The 21,205-nt window shown below is 44.6% G+C and overlaps 1 protein-coding gene across 2 annotated transcripts in view; it reads right to left on the minus strand.

Moving 5' to 3' along the window:
* AK7 (adenylate kinase 7) overlaps nucleotides 1-21,205 on the minus strand; it is a 344,520-nt gene that overhangs the window by 248,148 nt on the left and 75,167 nt on the right. For both annotated transcript variants that reach the window (XM_078660128.1, XM_078660127.1), the window contains exons 2-3: nucleotides 12,100-12,288; nucleotides 9,127-9,235 (exon numbers count right to left, since the gene is read on the minus strand). In XM_078660128.1, the coding sequence (XP_078516254.1) occupies nucleotides 9,127-9,235; nucleotides 12,100-12,288 (298 nt within the window). The remainder of the gene's footprint in view (nucleotides 1-9,126; nucleotides 9,236-12,099; nucleotides 12,289-21,205) is intronic.

Genomic DNA, 21,205 nt, shown 5'->3' on the forward strand with positions numbered 1-21,205 from the left:
ATGAGATATGGAACGGGCGCTGACCGATAAGGAATGGGAGAGAGTTCTCAAAAGCCCGGTGCGCATCCCCCAAAACATGCGCTTCCGCCAGATACAACTCTTCATCGTTCATAGAGCCTACCTCACACCTGAGCTAATCAATAGGTACTTCCACCATTCCGACGCGTCCTGCCCCAGATGCGATGAACTAGATACAGGACTTATCCACCTCTTATGGAACTGTCCTAGACTAGGTGCTTACTGGAATGCGATATGCGGAATGCTTGGGGTGTGCACGGGTCGCACCATTCCCTTCAGCTGGCCTGAGTACGTCTTACACCAATTCAAAAGGTCGCCCAAAGATAAGGCATCTTCCTGCTTCTTAGATCTGGGGTTGGTGGCGGCGAAGCGCCTTCTCACGAGGCGGTGGAAGGCGCGCAAACCACCTGCTGCGCAGGCGTGGGTCTTTTCCCTTCAGGCGTGGGCTCGGGCGGAATGGATAGCCATACAGAGGGAGGAAACAACGAGGCTCCGAATAGAACCTATGGTGGAGCATTGGGAACGTATGCTTAATGCCCTACAGGTGCTGGGGGGGGGCTAGTGACTCGGATGCTGAAGCGACCTAGGTGGATGGACTGAGGGGTTGGGGCGTACCGTGGGATGCTTTACTGTCCGGATAACCTGTCATGCAGTCTTCCAGCCTTTAGACACGCAGGACTGCGATGCATACTTGCTCACAGATGAAGTTGCACACAAGGGGGTGTGCCGAGGGGGGAGGAGAATCGGCACGCACGAATGTATGTGTTTTGCCTCTATTGTTTAAGTTTTTTTGTATAAATGTTAGATAAATGTCATTTCTAGGCACAAGTCCATAGTGAAGGGATGCACCCCACGAGCATGCTATTGTGCAAGACTGAACTAACAGATAGTCATGAACAAATACAGAAGGCGCCGGACTAGGCCCTCCACGTGCTAGTCGGCTCGGAGCACATACTCTTCACTTATGAGACACTGTCAGCGCGGCTCCATGATTTCACTCTGTATCGATCTGAGATGCTTGAATGTTGGACCGGCGAGACCGGAATGTCATGATAACCTGATTGTTCTTTGTACTGTACTTTGAAAACCATAAAATGCTAATAAACAGATTTGACAAAAAAAATTGAGCCATTTTCATTTAAAACTGGCCCACGTTTTGAGCAACTCAGCGAGGAAGAGCAGGAGAATACATGGTTTACTGATGGGATAGCTCGATACCAGCAGAGTAAAAAACAGTCGCAAGCAGGTGCATTCCAACCTGCTACAAAGACAGTGCTACCAAGAGGAGGAGACAACGGTTTGAGCCAGTTTGCTGAGTGACAAGGGGTGGCAGTAGAGATTGAGCAAGCGCCTGTTGGAGAAAGAACGTTTGTGTACACTGACAGTTGAGCCACTAGTCCAGGACTAGTGAGCTGGGCACCGATCTGGCACAGAGATTGATGGAAAATCAAAGGCATCCCTATCGGGCGTGGTGAGCTGTTACAGGAAGAGATGTGGAAGAAAGAGAAGGAGTGTCAGATGTATGTGGGGGATGTGGATGCCCACTGTCCATCAGACACCTCCCTTGCATCTCTGTTCAAAAATGAGGAGACCAAATGGCCACAACAGGATCAGGGGTCATTAATGGAGAAACTGAAGCGGCCTTTGCAAACTGGGCTCACACGACGTCAGGGCATCTGGAAGAGAATGGCTCGTATGCATAGGCACAACAGTGGCACGTTCCAGTCGTCAAGAAGCAAGTGCAACCAACAGTGAAGGGGAGCCCTATGTGTAACCAGATCAGACATATGCCCTTGCACAAGAGATCAGACGCACATATCAAAAGAGGAACTGTAGCTGCAACAGTGTGGCACATTAACTATATTGGAGCCTTGCCAAAGGAAGGGGGCAAAAGCTATGTACTGACTATGGTGGACATTTATTCTGGATTCATGATGGGCTTGCCTTGTTAGTTTGAGGATCACAAATTCACTTTGCAAGGGCTAGATTACCTGATTAGACACTATAGGGTACCAGAGGAAATCCAGACAGACAGGAGTACATGTTTTTCAGGGAAAGCTGTACAGGATTGGGCTCAGGAACAAGGTGTTCATTGGGTGTTACACAATAGTTATTATCCACAAGAGACATGAATGATTGAGAGATATAAGAATTTGCTGAAGAGACAGTTAAGAAAGCCATCAGCACATCAGACGTTGAAAGAATGGAATAACAACCAAATCAGTGCATTGTTTGAGTTAGACCATAGGTCAGTAGGGTAGCAGACGGGATAGACAAAGGTTATACCCTTGGGAGTAGAAGCAAAAATGTCAGCAGGGACATATGGTGAGATTGTCCCACCATCCAGCCTAACTATCAAAGGGATATTGGTGTTGAGAGGAGTTATTGATCCAGATTACAGGGGAGAAGTCAAAGTGGTACTACTGAATCAGGGAGATACTGCTGTATCATAGGGAGTGCAAAACCCACAAATGAAGGCGAGATCTTGGCCCCCAGATACTACCCAAAGAGGGTGGGATCTGGAAGCATTGGGAAGATAGTGGGAGTGATTTATATCATCCAGGACATAAAGCAGAAACTGGGAGAGAGATTAAGGAAGGGAGTAGGAAGTACAGATGTTATGCTTTAGGAAAAATAATGTTAGCGTGCCTGTATGTATGTCTGCAGTGACACACACTCTGTGATTGTGAATGGGGGATCCATGCCAAAGATGTGGTTCCAGTTCGCCGTGATGATTGCAATGCTGGGAGCTGTATGGGTGTAGCCAAATGTATATGAGAACATCACCTCAGAACTCCATGTATTTTGTGCACTGCTAGCGCCCAACATCGCAGCTAACGAAGGGAGGGTTCCACTTTGCAGTGGGGCAGTGCTTGGAAGCAAATGGATGGTTGCCAAAGTGATGACTTGGAAGGTGACGGGGCGACTAATTTGCCATACCTTTGGACTAACCGAGTTACAAGGAGGAACCACAAGAGTACAGGCCTTGAAGGTTATTGCAAATATGACGTGCAGATATTGCGATGAAATTTTGCCTTTTGTGCCAGCATTCACATATCGTGGTAAGCAGTATGAGTGGCTGAATAAATGGACCTTTCAGCCAGGCAATATGGCAGTTGTTGCAATGCAAAATGGAACATTGGGAGCCCCAAGGTCCCAGCATCCTGCCTTCATGTTTTATGTAGCAGAAAAGCATATGCCTAGCAACTTAAGTATTGGAGAGGATGCCAGTAAGCTCTGCATGCAAATAGTATTAATCTGGTCATATTACAAAGCGAGTTCAGCAAAGCAAATGTTACTTCCTATGACCGGCTCAATGATTATTGTCCTTGCCACAATTACGAATTAGAACACATACACCGATTCATACACACTAGAGAAGAACAAATCATGTGAGTTTATAATCTGACTAGCAAAATTAGAAGCTAGAAAACAGTATGCACCAATTGCTAGACTAAACTTGCCACAGTTGCTAAGCAAGCAAAAGACTTAGCCATTCGTATGACTATTGATGCCAAGCAACCCATTCACAGTCCCTCTTAAGCTCCAAGCTAGATGTAGACATTAAACAACTGTATGGAAAAATGTGAATGCTTAACGCAATGTGAATACCATTAAGTAACTAGTGTTTGCATACATTTGCACTCATCAAAAAGGGGTGGAATGTAGTATATAGGGAATAGTGAGTGGAAGACATTGTGTCATGAAAGGGTTTACTAGCTTAGGCAGTGTTGATGAGTGAAAATGCATGCAGAAACCCCTTCTAACACGCGGCACTAACAGAGACTCTCATGATGTTTGTTTTGCCATTTCTACTAGACAAAATTAAATGTGCTGCCCAAGGTGCCTTGTTTATTGTACCAGGCCAGGTTGAGCTTGCAATGCTGTTTTTAACCTACCATAGACACAGTTATTTGGGAAGAAGCGCTGTTATACTACACTGGGGCAGCCGGATGTATCGTGGGGGAGACATCCGTTGAGGATGTACTAACCCAGATAGGGCCTGGGAGGATGATTGATGAGTACCAGAGAGAGCTAAGTTGTAAACATGAATGAAGGGAACTGAATCTGGTATAAGCCACATTTTTGTATATACGAGGGGGGATGCCCTTGCCTCAGGGAAGCTCACAGATGGAGTCATGCAGAGCTGCCCTCAGCCCGAAGCTGCTGCCTCCCCCCCTCCACCTAGTATGCCATTCTCAGAGAGGGTGTTGGAGAGGATGGAGCGTGCTTTCGGGCGCTGTGGAAAGTTACGTTCCAGGGGGAGATGAAGGGCCTAACTATTGCTCTAGCCCAACTTGTTAGTTTCTTATTAGTGTGTCTTTAATTAGCTGCATTGCAATTGATTTAAAACTGTGTTTCATCCTCAATGTGCTAGCATTGAACTGAACATATGGATACGTATATTAGATGTGACCATTTTGCTATTGTTAGCTGAAAGTTAACCATCGCTGCACCAGTATTGTTCTGTCTACTATTGTTAGTTGATAGGTTATATAATCCTGCACTACAGAATTACTCTTATGCTTTTGGTTTGCTGCATTGTTACCTGTCCCTTATTGGCACCATTAAATCATAAATGCACATGCAGCTATTTTGCTAAGGTATGTCGCCATTAGCTGGAAGCTCATATATATTTCTGTGATTGTTTTGACATTGTTAAGCAATTACGTTAAGTACCAGGGGTGAAAGGTTAGACTTTCCTGTGCTGCTCACAGTTACAAATTACTTTTGTGGTTTGACCCACTGGATTGTGAGTGATCTCAGTTTTTTTCTTTCTTTATGATTGTATCAATGATGCATTATAAATACATATGACCATCCTGCCATTGTACAACTATCATTGCTTTTACATGTATCCACATTAATACTTTATTAAAGCTAAATTGTATCCACTATTTTTGTGTGTTGCTCCTTACTGGGTGTCCTTATTGATTTGTACTTGATTGACATTGCTTGGGTTGGTTGCCAGCAGCCAGTGCAACACATCAGGAATGAGTGTTCAGTGAGCCACGTTTCCCTGATGTAAATCATGTTGAAGTCATAGATTAGGACAGTCTCCGCAAACTCGGTGCAGTGTTTGGCAGCAGAAAGTTGTGAAGGATGCACTTCAGGTTTGTGAGTGCCTGCTCGGTGGAGCTGGGGGGGGGGGGGCTATATGAACGTGGATTTGGTTGTTAGGTTGGATCTAGACAATGTCTGGGGAAGAATTGGTTTCCTAAACTTTCAATTACGTAGATGTTGTGTTGGGTCAGCGTGAGTTGGGGCTAGAGGAATTCTCAGGTTTGTAGGATTCCAGTAGACTTTCAATGTCAATGTTTGAACGGTCGTTAAGAGCTGTTTCTAGGTGGAGAGATTTGTTGCAATTAGGTACACATGGACCGCAAAGAGAAATATCATTGGGGTCTAGGATGGTGGGACTAAGGGGACTAAGGGGAGAGGAGCTGTTCTATGTTGGTGTAGGCACCCTTGGCAATTATCAAGCCTGTAGAAATATAGTTGTTGATCCTGCCATATGTGTTTCTGGTTTACAGTTTCCCTTTCTCACTGGCTTGGCTTGGAGAGAAACAGCTATGCAAGTGAAAATCGCACTCGCGATTTAATTGTAAGTCTTGCACCAGTGGGAGTGTCACCATGCATTGTGGTCTTCGTAGTTTTCTCATGAATGTTCCTCAAGGTAGGTGCCGCCGTATTTTCCCTTCCGACTGTAGAAAACCGTGTAGGTCGCCGTTAGGGTAAAGCTGAGTTGCTGCTGTCGGCCATTAAAGAAGGGGAAAACTCACGGAATGGAATATATATATATATATATATATATATATATATATATATATATATATATATATATATATATATATATATATATGTTTCGGCTTTGATATAAACCTTGATCACAGGTGAGCAGCATTTTATGGTGCAGAGTGACCACATGCTAATTGAAAGCCAGACTACTCACTAATTCTGTAGTCTTTGTGGACAATAGCCCCAAGAATGCACATTAGACATCTCGTGAAACTCGAACTTAGACTGCAGTGCTCACAGTTTTCCTTTTCAGTTCTGTATAATTCAAATCCAATGCAGTCACAGTTGAAATTAATACACTACAAATGTGCATTTGCTCACTGTCTGTCCATGCTGCCACAGTTATTTTCATATTTTCTACAGCGCCATCATCCACAAATCCGACAGACGAGGTGTAAATACCCCTCTTGCATCTATTGCACTCCTCCACTTTCACATCTACATTGTGGATAAATCCTCTTCTCTCTCTCGTGGGGGAGGTGGGTTATGCCCCCTATTTTTGCGTTTTATAATAGTAAATTTAAATAAATAACCCAAACATTTGATATAATGAAATATATATATATATTTTTAATAATAGTTACATTATATATATGTATTTATAACCCACACACACATATGTGAATTTGAATTTGAATTTAAACGTATTTGTATAGCGCACGTATACTGGACGGTTTCATGGCGCTGTGGAGGTGGCTCAAATTCATATTACAGACTCGGAACCAGCTCAGGCTGGGAATGCCTGTTGGAAAAGAAAAGTTTTAAGTCTCCCTCGAAACTCAATATAGGAGGCTGAGGAACGGATGGGTAAGGGTAAGGAATTCCAAAAGGAAGGGGCGAGGACAGCAAACTTGCATCCTCCCGACCTCTTCCTCCTAAAGCGGGGAACCACCAGGAGGGAGAGGGCGGATGAGCGCAGATGTCTGCTGGGAACATAAGGGTGAACAATGGACGTAATAAAAGCCGGAGCTGTTCCGGCCAGGGCTTGAAAAGTGAGGCAGCCAAGTTTGAACAAAGCTCTCTCTTTAATTGGGAGCCAGTGAAGGGAACCCAAGGCGGGGGTGATGTGCTGGGATCTGGATAAACCAAGGACCAACCGGGCCGCTTGGTTTTGTACAAGCTGAAGTCGACGTAAGGCATAGTTGGGGATACCGTTATAGAGTGCATTACCATAGTCTAAACGTGAAAGGACCATTGCCATAAGAACAAGTTTGAGGGCTGACAAGGAAAAAAAACGTGAAATTTTGCGGATGGTGCGTAGAATAAAGAAACAAGCCGAAACCACCGTGCTCACATGTGAATGGAGAGTAAGGTGTTGATTCAAAGTGATCCCCAAAGTTTTAACAGAGAAGGAAGGTAGAGGGGGAGGGCCAAGTGAAGAGGGCCAGAAAGCAGAGGACCAAGGGTTGAGATGCCCACCAGTCAGGACAAGCTCGGTCTTGTCAGGGTTGAGTTTTAGATGATTAAAATTCATCCAATCCCTGATGAATACCATCACTGACTGGAAGCTAGAGATAGAGGAGGAGGAGTGAGATAGATTAAAGATGAGCTGGAGGTCATCAGCGTAATTAAACACTGTGACCTCCATCTGCTGTAACGCAAAAATAAGAGGGAAAATGTAGAGATTAAAGAGGAGAGGGGAAAGAGAAGAGCCCTGGGGAACACCACATTGTACCTTGTGAGCTGTGGAGGAGAAATCCGCTAGATGAACAGCCTGGGTGCGGTCGTTGAGGAACGATCTAACCCAGGACAGGGCTGAACCCCTGACGCCCGCCGCCTCGACACGGGAAAGAAGGATGGTATGATCAACCGTGTCGAAGGCGGCAGAAAGGTCGAGAAGGATCAGCGCCTGAGGAAGATTAGAGTCCAGCCCCTCTCTAAGTGTGTCCATCACGGATACCACCACCTTCTCGGTGGAGTGCAGGGGACGGAAGCCCGCTTGAGAAGGGGCAAGAAACTTACTAGTTTCGATAAAGGCACTCAGTGTTTTGGTGATGTGCCGCTCCAGGACCTTAGCCAGGTAAGGAAGGAGGGAGATGGGCCGGTAATTGGACAGTACTGTAGGGTCAGCCCCAGGCTTTTTTAAGATGGGGATAACTGTGCCAAATTTATGCGACGTGGGAACAGTTCCCCTTCTTAGGGAGTCATTAAGGAAGGTCAAGGGAGGAAGAGGACAAGCTTGAAAAAATTTACACAAGATGTGGGCAGGACAGATATCCACCGGGGATCCAGATTTCACAGTAGGGAGAATAGAAAGAAAGGTGTCTTCGGATAACGGAGTGAAGTGATCAAAATGATAAGAGTTGGGCGGTGGAATAATGTCAACAATGTGTGTGTGTTTATATAAGTATATATTTATATATTGTATTAAAAATAATTAAATGTATTTAATTTACATTATATTAATGTCATTTATTACAAAAAAAATAAGACTTACTATTTTAAACTATATATTTTTTTTTATTAAAATGTTATGTGTTTTAACAAGATTATCGTGAACACAACATTTTTTTCCTCGCTATTTTTGTACTTACCATTATAACTAAAGGGACATTACATTTGTGTAATACAAATTGTTGTATCACAATATTGTTGTTTTTGACATTGAGTCAGCAATCCATACTCAAAATCAGGATGTTGGGAAACAAGCGGGTGCTCAACAGGCTGCACCCCCCAAGGTGGCGTGGAGTGGAACAGTGAGAAGCTCATGGCAGATGAGAGGAACATCCTTGTGTCATGATGGAGGCACATTGGGCAAGGAACTGTACCCTGCAGAGGATTGGGTGATCACGTAAAGGTATGCCACAAGAGTACAGTGCATGGTAGAGGGAGTAAGGAAGCAGAGGAGGTTCCTTTAAAAGCGGCCATGGGCCACACAGCATCAGCTGGATCAGGCTCGGACATCTTCCCGAGGAGTCCTAGTGCAGCGGGCTAGATCTCCAAATGTTTATTGTGACCTCCAGCACCAGTTCCCTGGGTAATTGTGGAGGTTTCTGCACAGGTGCGTGCAGTGGTTGGGGGGTTCTACCCAGGATACGAAGCTAATTTATCTGCTCCATCCTAGTGGTGATCTTGGGACTCACCAACAAGTTTGTTGCACCCTCTAGGTGCTTTTCTGAGCAATAAACATGATTTAGGCAGTTTATCACACAATATTTAGGAAATCTGAATAACAATGTTTATCACACCAAGGCCCATGTGAGTTCTACACAAATTAAATGGAATGAATTGAAAGTGCTATTGGAACACAGTCTAGCAATTGAAAGTTAACAATTTTTCACAACATTTAGTAATAAAATGTGTACCAACCTGAAACAGCCCATGTGGCTTCATCAATCTGATGAAAATCTTCAGTTATATTATAAACTATGACATCACACTCCAGCAAGTAATCTAACAGCTCTTCTCGGGTAGTGATCTGAAAAAAGTCATACATTTTAGACAAAAAGAACTGCTCCTTAAGGGATCACAGGGTATTCCTTTACACATCTTTTATTTATGGCCACAACGTTAAGCATATCCAGCCTAGATAGCTTGTGAGGATACTGTGTATTGCACCAAAAGTAAATGTAAATGGGAATATTTACTCTTTAGTCTTAGAAGACCTTACTGACAATGAAATAAGGATAAAACATGAGGTACCTCCGCAAAGCTTTCAAATCAATTAGTAAGCAACGCATAAAAAGGGCCTGAAGTCAAGAAGCAAGGGTTGAAAGCAAATTGTCTGATAGGTAAGTAAGTGATCACATACTTGCTGACCTAATATGTGGAGAGGTGTTTAAGTCATGGTAAGTGTGCTGTTAATTGCCTGTGCGCTATCATTTGTACTTTCATATACTTTGGCCCTACCCATTATAATGGTTTCAGAACCTTCCGAAAATCCTTCACATTGGCTGCAGAACTAACTTCTGAGTCCCTTCACTTATCATCCTAGCTAAAGACCCTACACTCCCTCAACTGTCACAATGGCAGATGAGCATGGCCTCTTTGGGCCTCTTCCTATCATGGGGGATGCAGAACCAGGCCTACCTGCCTACCTGGCCTTACATCTATCACAAAGGAAATACTGTCTTTGTTTTGCTGCTCTATTTGTTATCACAATTAAAGAGCTTGGCAATTTTGACGCCAAACTCCACCATTTTTCAATGGCTTTAGAAACGGCAATGCTCTTTCTGCCTTTACTAAACAAAAAAGTAATAATTAACATTAACAGGATAAATTATGCACTTCAACCATACAAAACAGCAACCAAGATTCACTGGCAACTCTCGCATCAGTCCTAAGTTACCGGCATCTTCACTATCGTCCTCGCTTATAGGATTGAATTGCCTTCTATCTCAACCGAAATAAATCTTGTGAAACTAAAGATAAACGATACTACATTACGAGCGGTTGCTCCCATTTGGTGACTACCAAATGGGAATATTGGTTGCTGTTTTGTTCGGTTCTGGAATACGCAGGCAGGTTCCTTATTATTCAGGGTCATCAATACACACAAGAATCTACGTCCTGATGATGATCTTATAGATGTCTTCACATCAAAGAACTAGACGTCGACATTTTAACCCATTTTCCTTGTTAACAACCTGTCAGGAATTGTTCATTGTATTGTCAATTATGGTTTACCTGTCAATCAATTTGTGAAATTGGCAAGGGCATTAGTCTGTCATGTTAAAAGATCTATATGGAAGAGTGTTAATTTCAGGCACTTTTGCTCTCATGTAATTTATAATCTGTACCCTTTTTAGAATAAAGTTTTTTATAAATTTTTATTTGATCAAGTATACACACGGGTTGAATGGTTTATCTTTGTTGAATTTTGTTCATTTTTGCATTTTGATTCACTGGATAATTATCAATTTATTTTGATATTGGTTGTGAAGAATCCACTATTTAGGGCTTTAGAGAATGTATGTCTTGAAATTATAAAATATGTAACACAAATTGCCTGAAGCACAAAATCTCCACAAGCTTCTTGAGAGGGAACGATCAATTTATTGTGATCACCCTCAACACTTTACTTAGTGTCAATGTTTTTTTAAAATCTTTTTCAAGTTGTAACAAGCTACATGACGGATAAGCTCCTTAATGGTGTATTTCTGTTCCCTTTTAAATTTCTGAAAATGTTTGAAAAAATGCTCTTAATTTGCCGTCCTGCTCCGAAATAACAGCACGCCACTGGTGTGATCAAAGTTTTCTCCCAAGAGCATGGGAGAAAACTTTGATCACACCAGTGGCGTGCTGTTATTTCAGAGCAGGACCGCCAATTGAGAGCATTTTTTCAAAAAATTTCAGAAATTTAAAAGGGAACAGAACTACACCATTAAAGGGGCTTATCCGCATGGTGGTAGACTACATATAAGTACGCCGTTTGGCGGCAGTCGACAATAGTAAAATTGTCCTGCCTGGCCCTGCTTAAAATAATTGAAATCCCTTTACGCCTTAATGCCCTGCTCTACTTACAAACAAGTTTGATACAAAGAATAAAACACCCCTGATGAGAGATCAGCGACATTGTGCCTGATCTCGAAACGCGTCGGCACTTTCATAGGGTGGAATAAAATGTCATCTTCACGATACTAGGACCGGCTGGTCCAGTATTGATTTGTTTAAGAGCCATTCATTTGCTTATAATTCCCCCTTGGATTGGTTTTCTCTATATCTTTCTCATTTTTTGATTGTAATGTTTGTTCTAATGTTGTTTGCGATGTATTCTCAGTTTTTTTGTAATGTTTGATGCAAGGAATTTTCTTTTTTGTAATGTGTAAAGAATTTGTTTTTCATGTATGTACAAAGTATTTATAGCTGTGTAAATATTTAATGTATTGTTCGTTTTCTGTCATGTAGCTTGTTACAACTTGAAAAAGATTTTAAAAAACATTGACACTAAGTAAAGTGTCGAGGGTGATCACAATAAATTGATCGTTCCCTCTCAAGAAGCTTGAGGAGATTTTGTGGTTCGGGCAATTTGTGTTACATATTCTATAAAGGGTCTAGCCCCCACCACTTGTTTATGGACCTATCCCCTTTTGTTCATTGAAATTATAAAAAGCTTAGATCTTGAAAGGAAGCTATTGTGACTGTGGCATCAGTAAGTGGTGTATGTCCTCAATATATGCTGTGGACACACATTGTTATACTTTTAGAAATTAACTTTGGGTTTTTCTGCTTCTCCACTTAAAAGTACATGTTTAATGTTAGACTGGCTCAACCACCGGTACAAATAGTCTTTGACAGGAATCTCCTACATGGTTTGTGAGGTATATGTGGAAAAAAGCTTACCGAATATGTTTCCAAACAAAAATCTGGTTTCTTGCTATTTTCCTTCGAGAGAGTTCCAACTATTTGGAACATTCCTTCTTTGGGTTTAAAAGGGGCAACCTCAGTCTGAACAGACCTTGCTTCCTCTTCTTCCTCTTCGTCTTCATCGGCGTCTTCAAACGATGCACCAACCGCACAGGTAGACAAATACTGAAAAATGGAAAGAAATACATTACATATATATAGTGGTTTCCAAATATCAGTACTACAGTTCAAAAATAACTACACATGATTTAAACATAGTTTTTTTTAGGTTTGTGAGTGGACCTGGGAAAGAGGTGATGTCTCTGAAACCAGGAAAATTACTTAACTGGCTCCTACATTAAAATGTTGATTTATTGTGAATTTTGGGCTTAACAATAAAAATCAGAAATTACAAAGCTATGAATTTTTTTTTTAAAGCAAAATACAAACCAATACAAGTTGGTGACAGACTAAAGTACCTGTTTAAAAGTGTTTAAAAGGATAAAAAATAAAATGTCTTATATTAATGTTTTCCTTCCGACAGATTTAAAAGCTCTATTTAACAGTCCTAACGCTAGATTTTTTTTAACCATAAGAAAGAGGTTGACTGAGTTTCTTATAACTCCAAAGCCAATTCATAAACATATTCTTATCTAGTAGAGGAATCCAATTCGGATCATCATAACTACTGATGATGTCCTGGGAATATAATTGTTTTGGGATCTGCTATTTAGAAGAGAATTGGCTATGTTTTTAACTGTCTCAGTACATACATTTCAGTGCAATACAGTCTGTACACATCAAATAAACTCTAACAATTTTACCTAAAGTTGCTTGCTTATGTGTTAGGTCTACACCTCACCATGTAATTGTTTCTTGGAGCTACAACAGTAGAGGCATTTTATAAGAGCGATATTTTGAGGCTGTCTGGGGGTATTGTGGTAAAATTAGCTGAGTACAATCGAGATATCATAGGTACTGGCTTAATAAAACACAGAAAGCACAACTAAAAATGTATGCTTTACACAGCAAATAAATCTTTCAATATACACAGACCATAATGTAGGCTCAAGCTTCATGCCGAAAAGTTCTCTCTCAGGTTCCACATATCTTAAAGAGTCCTACAGTAATACTATGGGTTAAACACATTTTATAGAAATGAGCTAACCCATAAAGCTACAGAGTCTGTACAGGTAAGACTTTGGATAGTAGAGGTATCTCAAGTGCCGATGTATCTGATTTAGGGCAGGTTGTCCATTCCTGAGGTTAAATAAACCTTACTGACTAGGTTATAATACAGATGAGCTATCCATCAGACTAGTGCTTTCTAGCTGAAAGTAACCATTAAGTAACATACAACTTATAGGCACAGGCAAGCATCCTTCAGGCCACAGATATCTCATAGTTTCAAGTCGCAGAGCGTTATGCCAGGTTACAGAGATTGTACATGTCCAGACTTTCAGGGTAGAGAGATCTTACCCACTAAAGTGGCAGAGGACAGAAGACCTACTTGTCCTGTCACAAACTTTAGCATGGTAAAGTTTGAAACAACAAAGCTGTCCTTTGGGTTGCACATATATTACAGTTCCAAACATCTGACTGTAAAGCTATTCATCAGGTCACAAAGAAGGTATAGGGCCAAGCCTACGGTACAGAGCTTGGACAGGTTTTGGGCCTACAGCAATAGGTCATCAATCAGGTTAGCGATATCCCACAGTATGCTCTATTGGGTAGCTATCTACTTCTTCAGATTAGATCAACCGTAAACAGTCATGCCAGTGACAGCAGTGGTATCCTTCAATTTTGCACAGATAGTTCATGTTCAGGTCTCTGTCAGTAAGCCATCACTCAAGTTACAAATATAGAGTATGTTCATTCACACATTTAAAAAAAAAAAGTGTTTTTGAGCTACAATACAAAGGGTTCTTTATAGGCTTGGGAAAATGTATAGTAGCTCTTCCCTAAATGTACCAGGATACTCTCCCGTGCACCAGCAATAATTCAAAAGTTCCAATAATCATGGACCAAGTTTTGCAAAGAACACCTATTTCTTTAACAATTATAGGCAAGGCTAAGATGATAATGTGGTCAGTTTCTATGTGAGGAAAAGGTAATTCTTAAAATCATGGCACTAGAATTTAACATCCTCCAATATAATCCTGAGAAAAATACTTAAATACCATTGTAAATTCCCTCTGGCCTTGGAGCATATTTTTCCTGGAACCTTCTATACTCTTAGGGCCTCATTAGGATACCGGGCGGACCACCACCGACAGGCGGTGGGTGGCAATCCGCCCGACATCTGGGGCAACTGTCTGATCACCAGATTATGATGCCGGTAGTCAGAGTGCATCGGGCGGGGTGAGAGGCTGCCGCCTCAGACAGGCTCAAGGAGCCCATCGGGAGGCGGTCGGAGCCTAATCCCTACAATAGAGGCAGTGCCCGCGGAGGCGCAGCCGTCGGGATTAGGATGTCAGTGTCCCACAGCCTTTTTATGGCAGTCCCCCTGCCATTAAAAGGCTGTCGGAAAGTGACTTTGGGGGCCTCTAGCAGGGCCCCCTCCCCGTGGGCCTCCGCTTGGTGCTATGTGGTACCCCCTTAAACATTCATGCACCGTGTACCAGGCACTAGTTGGTGCCTGGATGTTTAAAAACATCCCTTTTTCTAATGCAGCTTTTCTAGGCCGCAGCAAAAGCCACAATGGAAAAAGGGATGATTCTGACCACCTACACAGCGGTCGCATCCTAATCTGGCAGATGGGACCTCCGGTTACTAGTCAGACAGTCCCACACCCGCTGCGATGGCGGTCGGGAGCTCTTCCGACTGCCATCGTAATAAGACCCTTAATAGCTGCTTTGGTTTTATTGTTCAGAGTCTCCCATGCCAACATTCTGCCTATCCTGTTCCCTTCCTCATGTGTGTTGATAATTGTTAGTAAGGTGTCTCTCTAAGACATCTGGTTCATGAATTCAGAATTCCCATGTAGTGGACTCTTAAGCCACTAGTTTAAAACCAAACTTATTTGAAGATTCGTACTGTCTTGATAACTGTTCCGGTTGCCTTTCGCCTCTTAGCCCTGGGAGGGGCGTGGGTTCTCACTGCTCGGAGGGCCTTGGATGGTCCGCCTGGGATGCAGTGTCCATGTCTTCAACGGCTAATTCTTCTTGCATTTCGGAACTCTGCAGCTTTAGTTTTTCTGGCAACAGCTTCCATCAGGTGGCTTTTAGTAGAGGGCTGCCCTTCACTTACTTAATCCTGTCCAGTGCTCTCCTAGGACCAGTTCTGAATCTGACTGTGGCACTGTAGATCACTCTGTTAGTCAGTCAGATGTTGCATGGATTTTTTGTTCTAGCTATCTCTTCCCCACTGCCGGATCCTTGTCTCTGATTCGGGTTAGTCGCTAGTGGCCTGAATGAAGACTGCATCTGTGTTTTGTCTTTTTCGCTTAGGAGGGCTGTCCATACAAGTCAAAGTCCCCATTGTGGGCACATTCTTAGTTAAACGTATCTCAGATACGCCACAGGTTTTATCTTGGCGTATATCTAAGATGGCTCTCCTCCTGCTCTATGTGTTCCTCTTGTCTCTACTCTTTTTTCCTGCTGTTTGCATCAAGATGTGATTAGAGCCCAGAGACAAACCAAGAAGTGAGCGCGCCATTTCCTTCGTATGCATAAGGCTCTTTCTTTGCAAGCCTCCAGTGTTCACCACACTTCCAGGAGTCAGCCCCCTGCCTTTGCCCCCCCCAAACCGTTCATTCATTCACTGCCCCAATTTGTTTTATAATTTTTTTTGCACAGGGTCTGTTTTCTTTATTTGCCATTTTTCAAGCGAGAACTAATAAACGTCCGTCTAGTGCTCTCTCACAACGTCTTATTGTGGTTTTTAAATGTAACATGCAGCAGTATCGATTTTAAACAGTCTGGGGGCAGTTAATAAAATGTGATCATGTGAGGGTAGAAGGGCACGAACTGGTGCAGTGGGAGATCATAACTTCCTCGCCGGTGCAGTGTCTCTCCACTCGTACATTTCAAATTTAACCAGGTTGTGGTTCTTCCTGTCAGCAGTGTCTCGTCCCTCTTGCATGCTTAGCTTATAGTTGAAACTTTTTATTAAATGTTGTTGTTTTGTCTTTTGGTTTGGTTGGCTTTAGTCGGCAGCTTCTTAGGAGAGTGGGTTGTGCCAATGGCTAAGAGAGTTTCTGGGATGCTCCACTCAAAGCGACTTGCTCCTACCTCCTCCCTCCTCACATATCAGGTATTGAGGTACTGTCATCCTCTTCGGCCCTTCTCCAGTCCTCTTGTCCAGGCTCCCCACTCCCACGCGGAGAAGAACCGACACATCCCCTACGCAGCAGTAGGGACCCGACGCATCACCGTTCTTGCGTGTAAGGAACCGACGCATCACCTTCCCTGCAACACTTGCGTTACGCATCCAAAGGTACATTGAACTTAAAGTGTTGCATTTTACATCTAAGGAGAACTAAGCTATTTCTACCATTTTTAAAGTACAGTATTGTGGATTTTTGTCGTTTGTGGTCTTGTGTTAAGTCTATATAAAAATACTTATTTTTATACTACAACTTGTGTGGTGTCCATCTGTAGTGTTGCCACTGGGTTACTGTATATGTTCACAAATGCTTTACACACTGCCTGTGAGATAAGCATACCTGCTCGTGCCAAGCTACCAGGGGGTGAGCAGGGGTTATTTTAGGCGTGTACCCCCTTACCCTGACTAGACGCAAGGGTCCCTATTTGGGCAAAGGTACCTACCTTTACCAACTAGAGACCCCCAAATCTAACAGCCACCACTTGACAAGAAAATATGCGGCCCTGAGCATGTACCTGCCTTACTGCACCTAGTCTTTTGAAATCTCTACACTCAAACTTCATCTCACTTGCCCCTCTGAATTAAGGAAACACAATAGACATTACTAAAATGTGATGTATATAAGGCCAATTTCAGAGTGTTTAGTGTCAGCCATAAGATAGACATTTAAAATATTATGAATGAATAGTTGAGATAAACGAAAAGAAACACAACAATGATGACCGTTCAGAAGGGTAATGCAGGGAGGAGAGAAGTTGATGAGTTAGAGTGGAAGAACAGTACTATCCAAGATGATCAACAACTATACGATTAGAATCAAGATGTCTATAATAGGTAGGATGTTAGCATTCTGCATAAACAGCTGTAGTTTTCTTGGTTTAAGTGGATGGCTTTTCCAAAACAAGTAAAGCAAAGAAGACAAACGGTGTGGATTATTTGTACAGTTTTGAGATGATCAGAAGTGTGTTGGGAGGGAGAACACAAGTAATAATATGGGCATTTTAGGAGCAATGGACTAAAAGTTCCAATCATTTAGTTAAAAAAACAATTTGCCAACAACATTTTAAGAAGCAGTTAGTCAGAAAACATTACGTTTGACAAAAACATATGAAATTTGAATATTGACCATAATCAAAGCCCAAAATTACAAATACAGCTTTCAGGCACCGATATTGGTCAGAACTAGAGTTATACCACTAAATGTATAGTGTTGAGGTATTGACAGTGCAAGTTAATGGCCCAAGTGGAGGTTATGGGCTGGTTGAATAAATGCAGTTTAAACATCTGTTATTCCCAAACTTTTTAAACCAACTGATTTTGAACTAAGTGCAAAATATATAGAATTCTTCACTACCGAGTTTGGATTTATAAGTATTTTAAACTAAACATTTCAAACTTCAACCTAGATTCATACTTACATCGAGAAATGATGATGTTATTTTTTTAATTGTTTCAAATGCATGGTATGATTAGGTGCATTTATTGCACTTACTAATGCTGATGCTCAGTCTGCGTTAGAGATGTCAATCTGGATTCAACTAAATATGCTTGAAACAATCAGATACTAAGGTTCCGATTCACAAAGGGACTCTGCACTTGGGGCGAATGCCCCGCAGTCGTGGCTGGGGCCCGAACTTTTGGCGGGAACTCCACACTGCAGGTTTCATGTTGCAGAGGTCCCGCCACGAGTGTGCCCCCCATCCCCCATGAGTGTGGAGGCCCTTTGTGAATTGAGCCTTAAGTGGGTATTGAATATTTCAACAAGGGATAAAGAGCGAGGATGACAGCTGCTGCCAGTCAGTGGTGTAACGAAACCTGAGGGGGGCCCCTGCACAGTTCATGGAGGGGCCACCCTTATGCTCCAGACTCAGTCAGTGGCTTTAAGGCCAATGGCCCCACTGCATGTGCACAGTGCCGGAGGGGTCCCACAGGGGCTGCAGGGGCTATTGTTACGCCACTGGCTGCTGCACCTCCTTGAAGGTATAACTGGTTACTGAGCACACTGGATGGGTTGACCTCTCAGCAGTGGCAGCTTCTTCCGCATGGGGGGGTTGAGTGGGGGGGGTTGGCGGGAAGGGATAAAAAAATAAGAATAAACTTACCTGCTTTACCGCCGCATTCGCTGCACGTCTCTGCTCGTCTTCTATTCTTCTTCCCGGCTGCTACCTGCAGCCTGCATCGGAAGCACCCAGGCTTCCGATTCTACCAGCCAATCACGACACTCCAGGAACAACGTCGTGAATGGTCTGAGCGGCCTATTTGGCCGCTTAGGCAGTGCCTGGGGAGGCCAGGCATGTTCTCCATGGGGCTGTGCAACGCAGCCCAATGGAGAACATGCCAACTGTGTATGACTGTTTGGCTGGCCCAAGAGGGCTGGTCGAAGCATCATGTACATGAAGGGAGGGAGTGCAAACCACTACTGATCTCTCTGCGTCAGCCAGCCCAGCCCCGCCCTGCCCCGCCCCGCCCGGAGTTGCAAAGGAAAATAAAATGATAATAACTTCTTGTTATTATCCTTTTTTTTCTATTTTTCACTGCTCAAGGAACAGTGGGGCGACACTCCTCTGCCTTAGCGAAGGACACGTAGTGCACGTAGTGCTCCCAGAAACTGTATAAAATACATGGCTTGAGGGGTGTGGCCAAGATGGCGGCGAGGTAAGACCTGTCTCGCTGCCTCTCCGCCAACCACCGAGCACAACACTGGCATTCGGCCACCCATAGATCCAGGAATGCTGAGGGACGGAATCCAGACATTGCACTACGCCCGGAGAGCCCTGAGGTGCAGCGAAGGGGCCCGCTGAGGCCGTAGACTCTGTTTTCGAGTACGGCACAGGAGAGTGCATTGTGGATCCACAGGCGGCGGCCCCACCTGGGAGATCGTCATGGCTCCTGTGACGTTCCTGAAGCGATGGTGGGCTGCACAAGCACGCCGAGTGCCCTGCGAGTGACAACCGGCACCAACTTCACCGAGCGGACCAAGAGATAGCCCAGGAGAAGCAAGGCCTCACAGCGTACACGGGCCTGGAGCACTACCTCGCCATCTTGTTTGGCAGTGACGCACGGACCGGGCTCGCAGGTGAGAGATAGAGGAAGCGGGCCAGGGCAGCTGCCGCAGCTTTGCATTAGCGACAATGAGGCCGCACCCTTGCACCATGGACAGTGGGACGGGGGAGTGGGTGCGGGCATTTGGACCCGGCCCACCCAGTACGCGGCCTGAGGAGCAGCCTAGGGCCAGTGATCAGCCCTACCCAGTGAATCGCGAGTCAGGCCTCACACACGGAAGCGGCATAGGCTCGGCCGCAGATGGAGGCACGCGCAGGACGGCTTGAAGCTTGACTGCGAGGCACCTGTTGGCCTGTGCACAGCTGCGGGGAAACCGGGTCACAGCCTGGAGCTCCCCAACACGCGCGCAAGAACCGAGAAGACCCAGCACACAACTGGGGGCGATACGCTTGGGCGGCCATTTGAAGAACACAAGTGCGACGGCCTGTGACCGGGTACCGCCTATCATCCCTGGAGGGGCAAATCGTGAGAGGTGCATGGGGAATCTCGGGGAATTTGAGCATGGCTGCCGCTAGAGGCAGTCGCCAAGGGTGGGACCTGGTGCCCTGCGGAGGCGGCCCGGCTAGGCCCGGGTGCAGTTTGTAGGTGTGCCGTGTGGTCCCTCGCTTGACTCCCTGTTCGGCACACCCCTCCACAACGACTAACGCCCTCCCTGCCTAAGAAGGGCACCCTTGATGGACCAGCCCGGGACATTGGGTAAGCAGACGGCAGCATGAAGCATTGACATGCCAGGTGCGGCAGCACAGGGACCTTAGACTGCGGCCAGGAATGCGGCCCTACAGGCAAAGGTGGTAAGCGGCATCATAGCATCCAGCAGGTTGGCATACCTGTGTAGCATGCAGAGGTAGCAGGGGGATTTGTGGCCGGACGGCCTGACCTTACTTAGCCGCGGAGCCACCGGCTACAGCAAAGACTCAAACTCATAGCAGAGAGTACCGATGGCAGTAACTGAACCAGATGAGCCAGGCGCTCTGCCACCCCTGTCCCACTGCCCCTCACAGTGCTGTAACTACCACGAACCAGGCTGGACCTCTAGGTACCTCGAAAGGATGAGCACAAGGGTGCGGACCAGAAGACAGAGAGGCCTCTCTGCAGACACCTGGACTATCCTGGAGGCGCACTGGGGGTGTCCAACGGCTTTGACTCACCCACTAATTAACACAACCAGAAATAGGATAAGACCTCCAACCGGGGAAAGAAGGAGAAGACACTGAAGGAGCTTTTTGCGCGCCCCCAAGGAGGAACCATCATGGACCACCTGCCCCAGGGTGACTCCGCTACGTCGCAGACGGAGGGCCCCAAGGAGGAACCGGGAATGCGGGCCTTCCTCGAATGTTCACAACGCTTCGTGGTGATCTGCAAACGGTCAAGCAAGGCCTCACCTCTGAAATTAAGGACATCCGAAGAGATGTAGATGATATTGGCGAGCAGGCTGCCACTCTAGAAGACAAGGGCGATAACAGGGACACGTAATTGTCATCGTACAGCAGGAGGTCATCTGCATTCATGAGCAACAGGTTGACCTACAAACACACCTCGAAGACTTAGAGAACCGTTCTTGCAGACACAACATCAGAGATGCGAACCAACGAAGAAGACAGTGAAGTATTCAATTACGCCAGGGAGCTCTTTTATCACATCCTGGGCAATCCACCCAACATAGACCTTAAAACAGACAGGGCGCACAGGGTGGGCCTCCCCCGGTCCGATAAAG

This window comes from Lissotriton helveticus, chromosome 9 (assembly GCF_964261635.1).
Source record: "Lissotriton helveticus chromosome 9, aLisHel1.1, whole genome shotgun sequence".
In the NCBI taxonomy this organism is placed as follows: domain Eukaryota; kingdom Metazoa; phylum Chordata; class Amphibia; order Caudata; family Salamandridae; genus Lissotriton; species Lissotriton helveticus.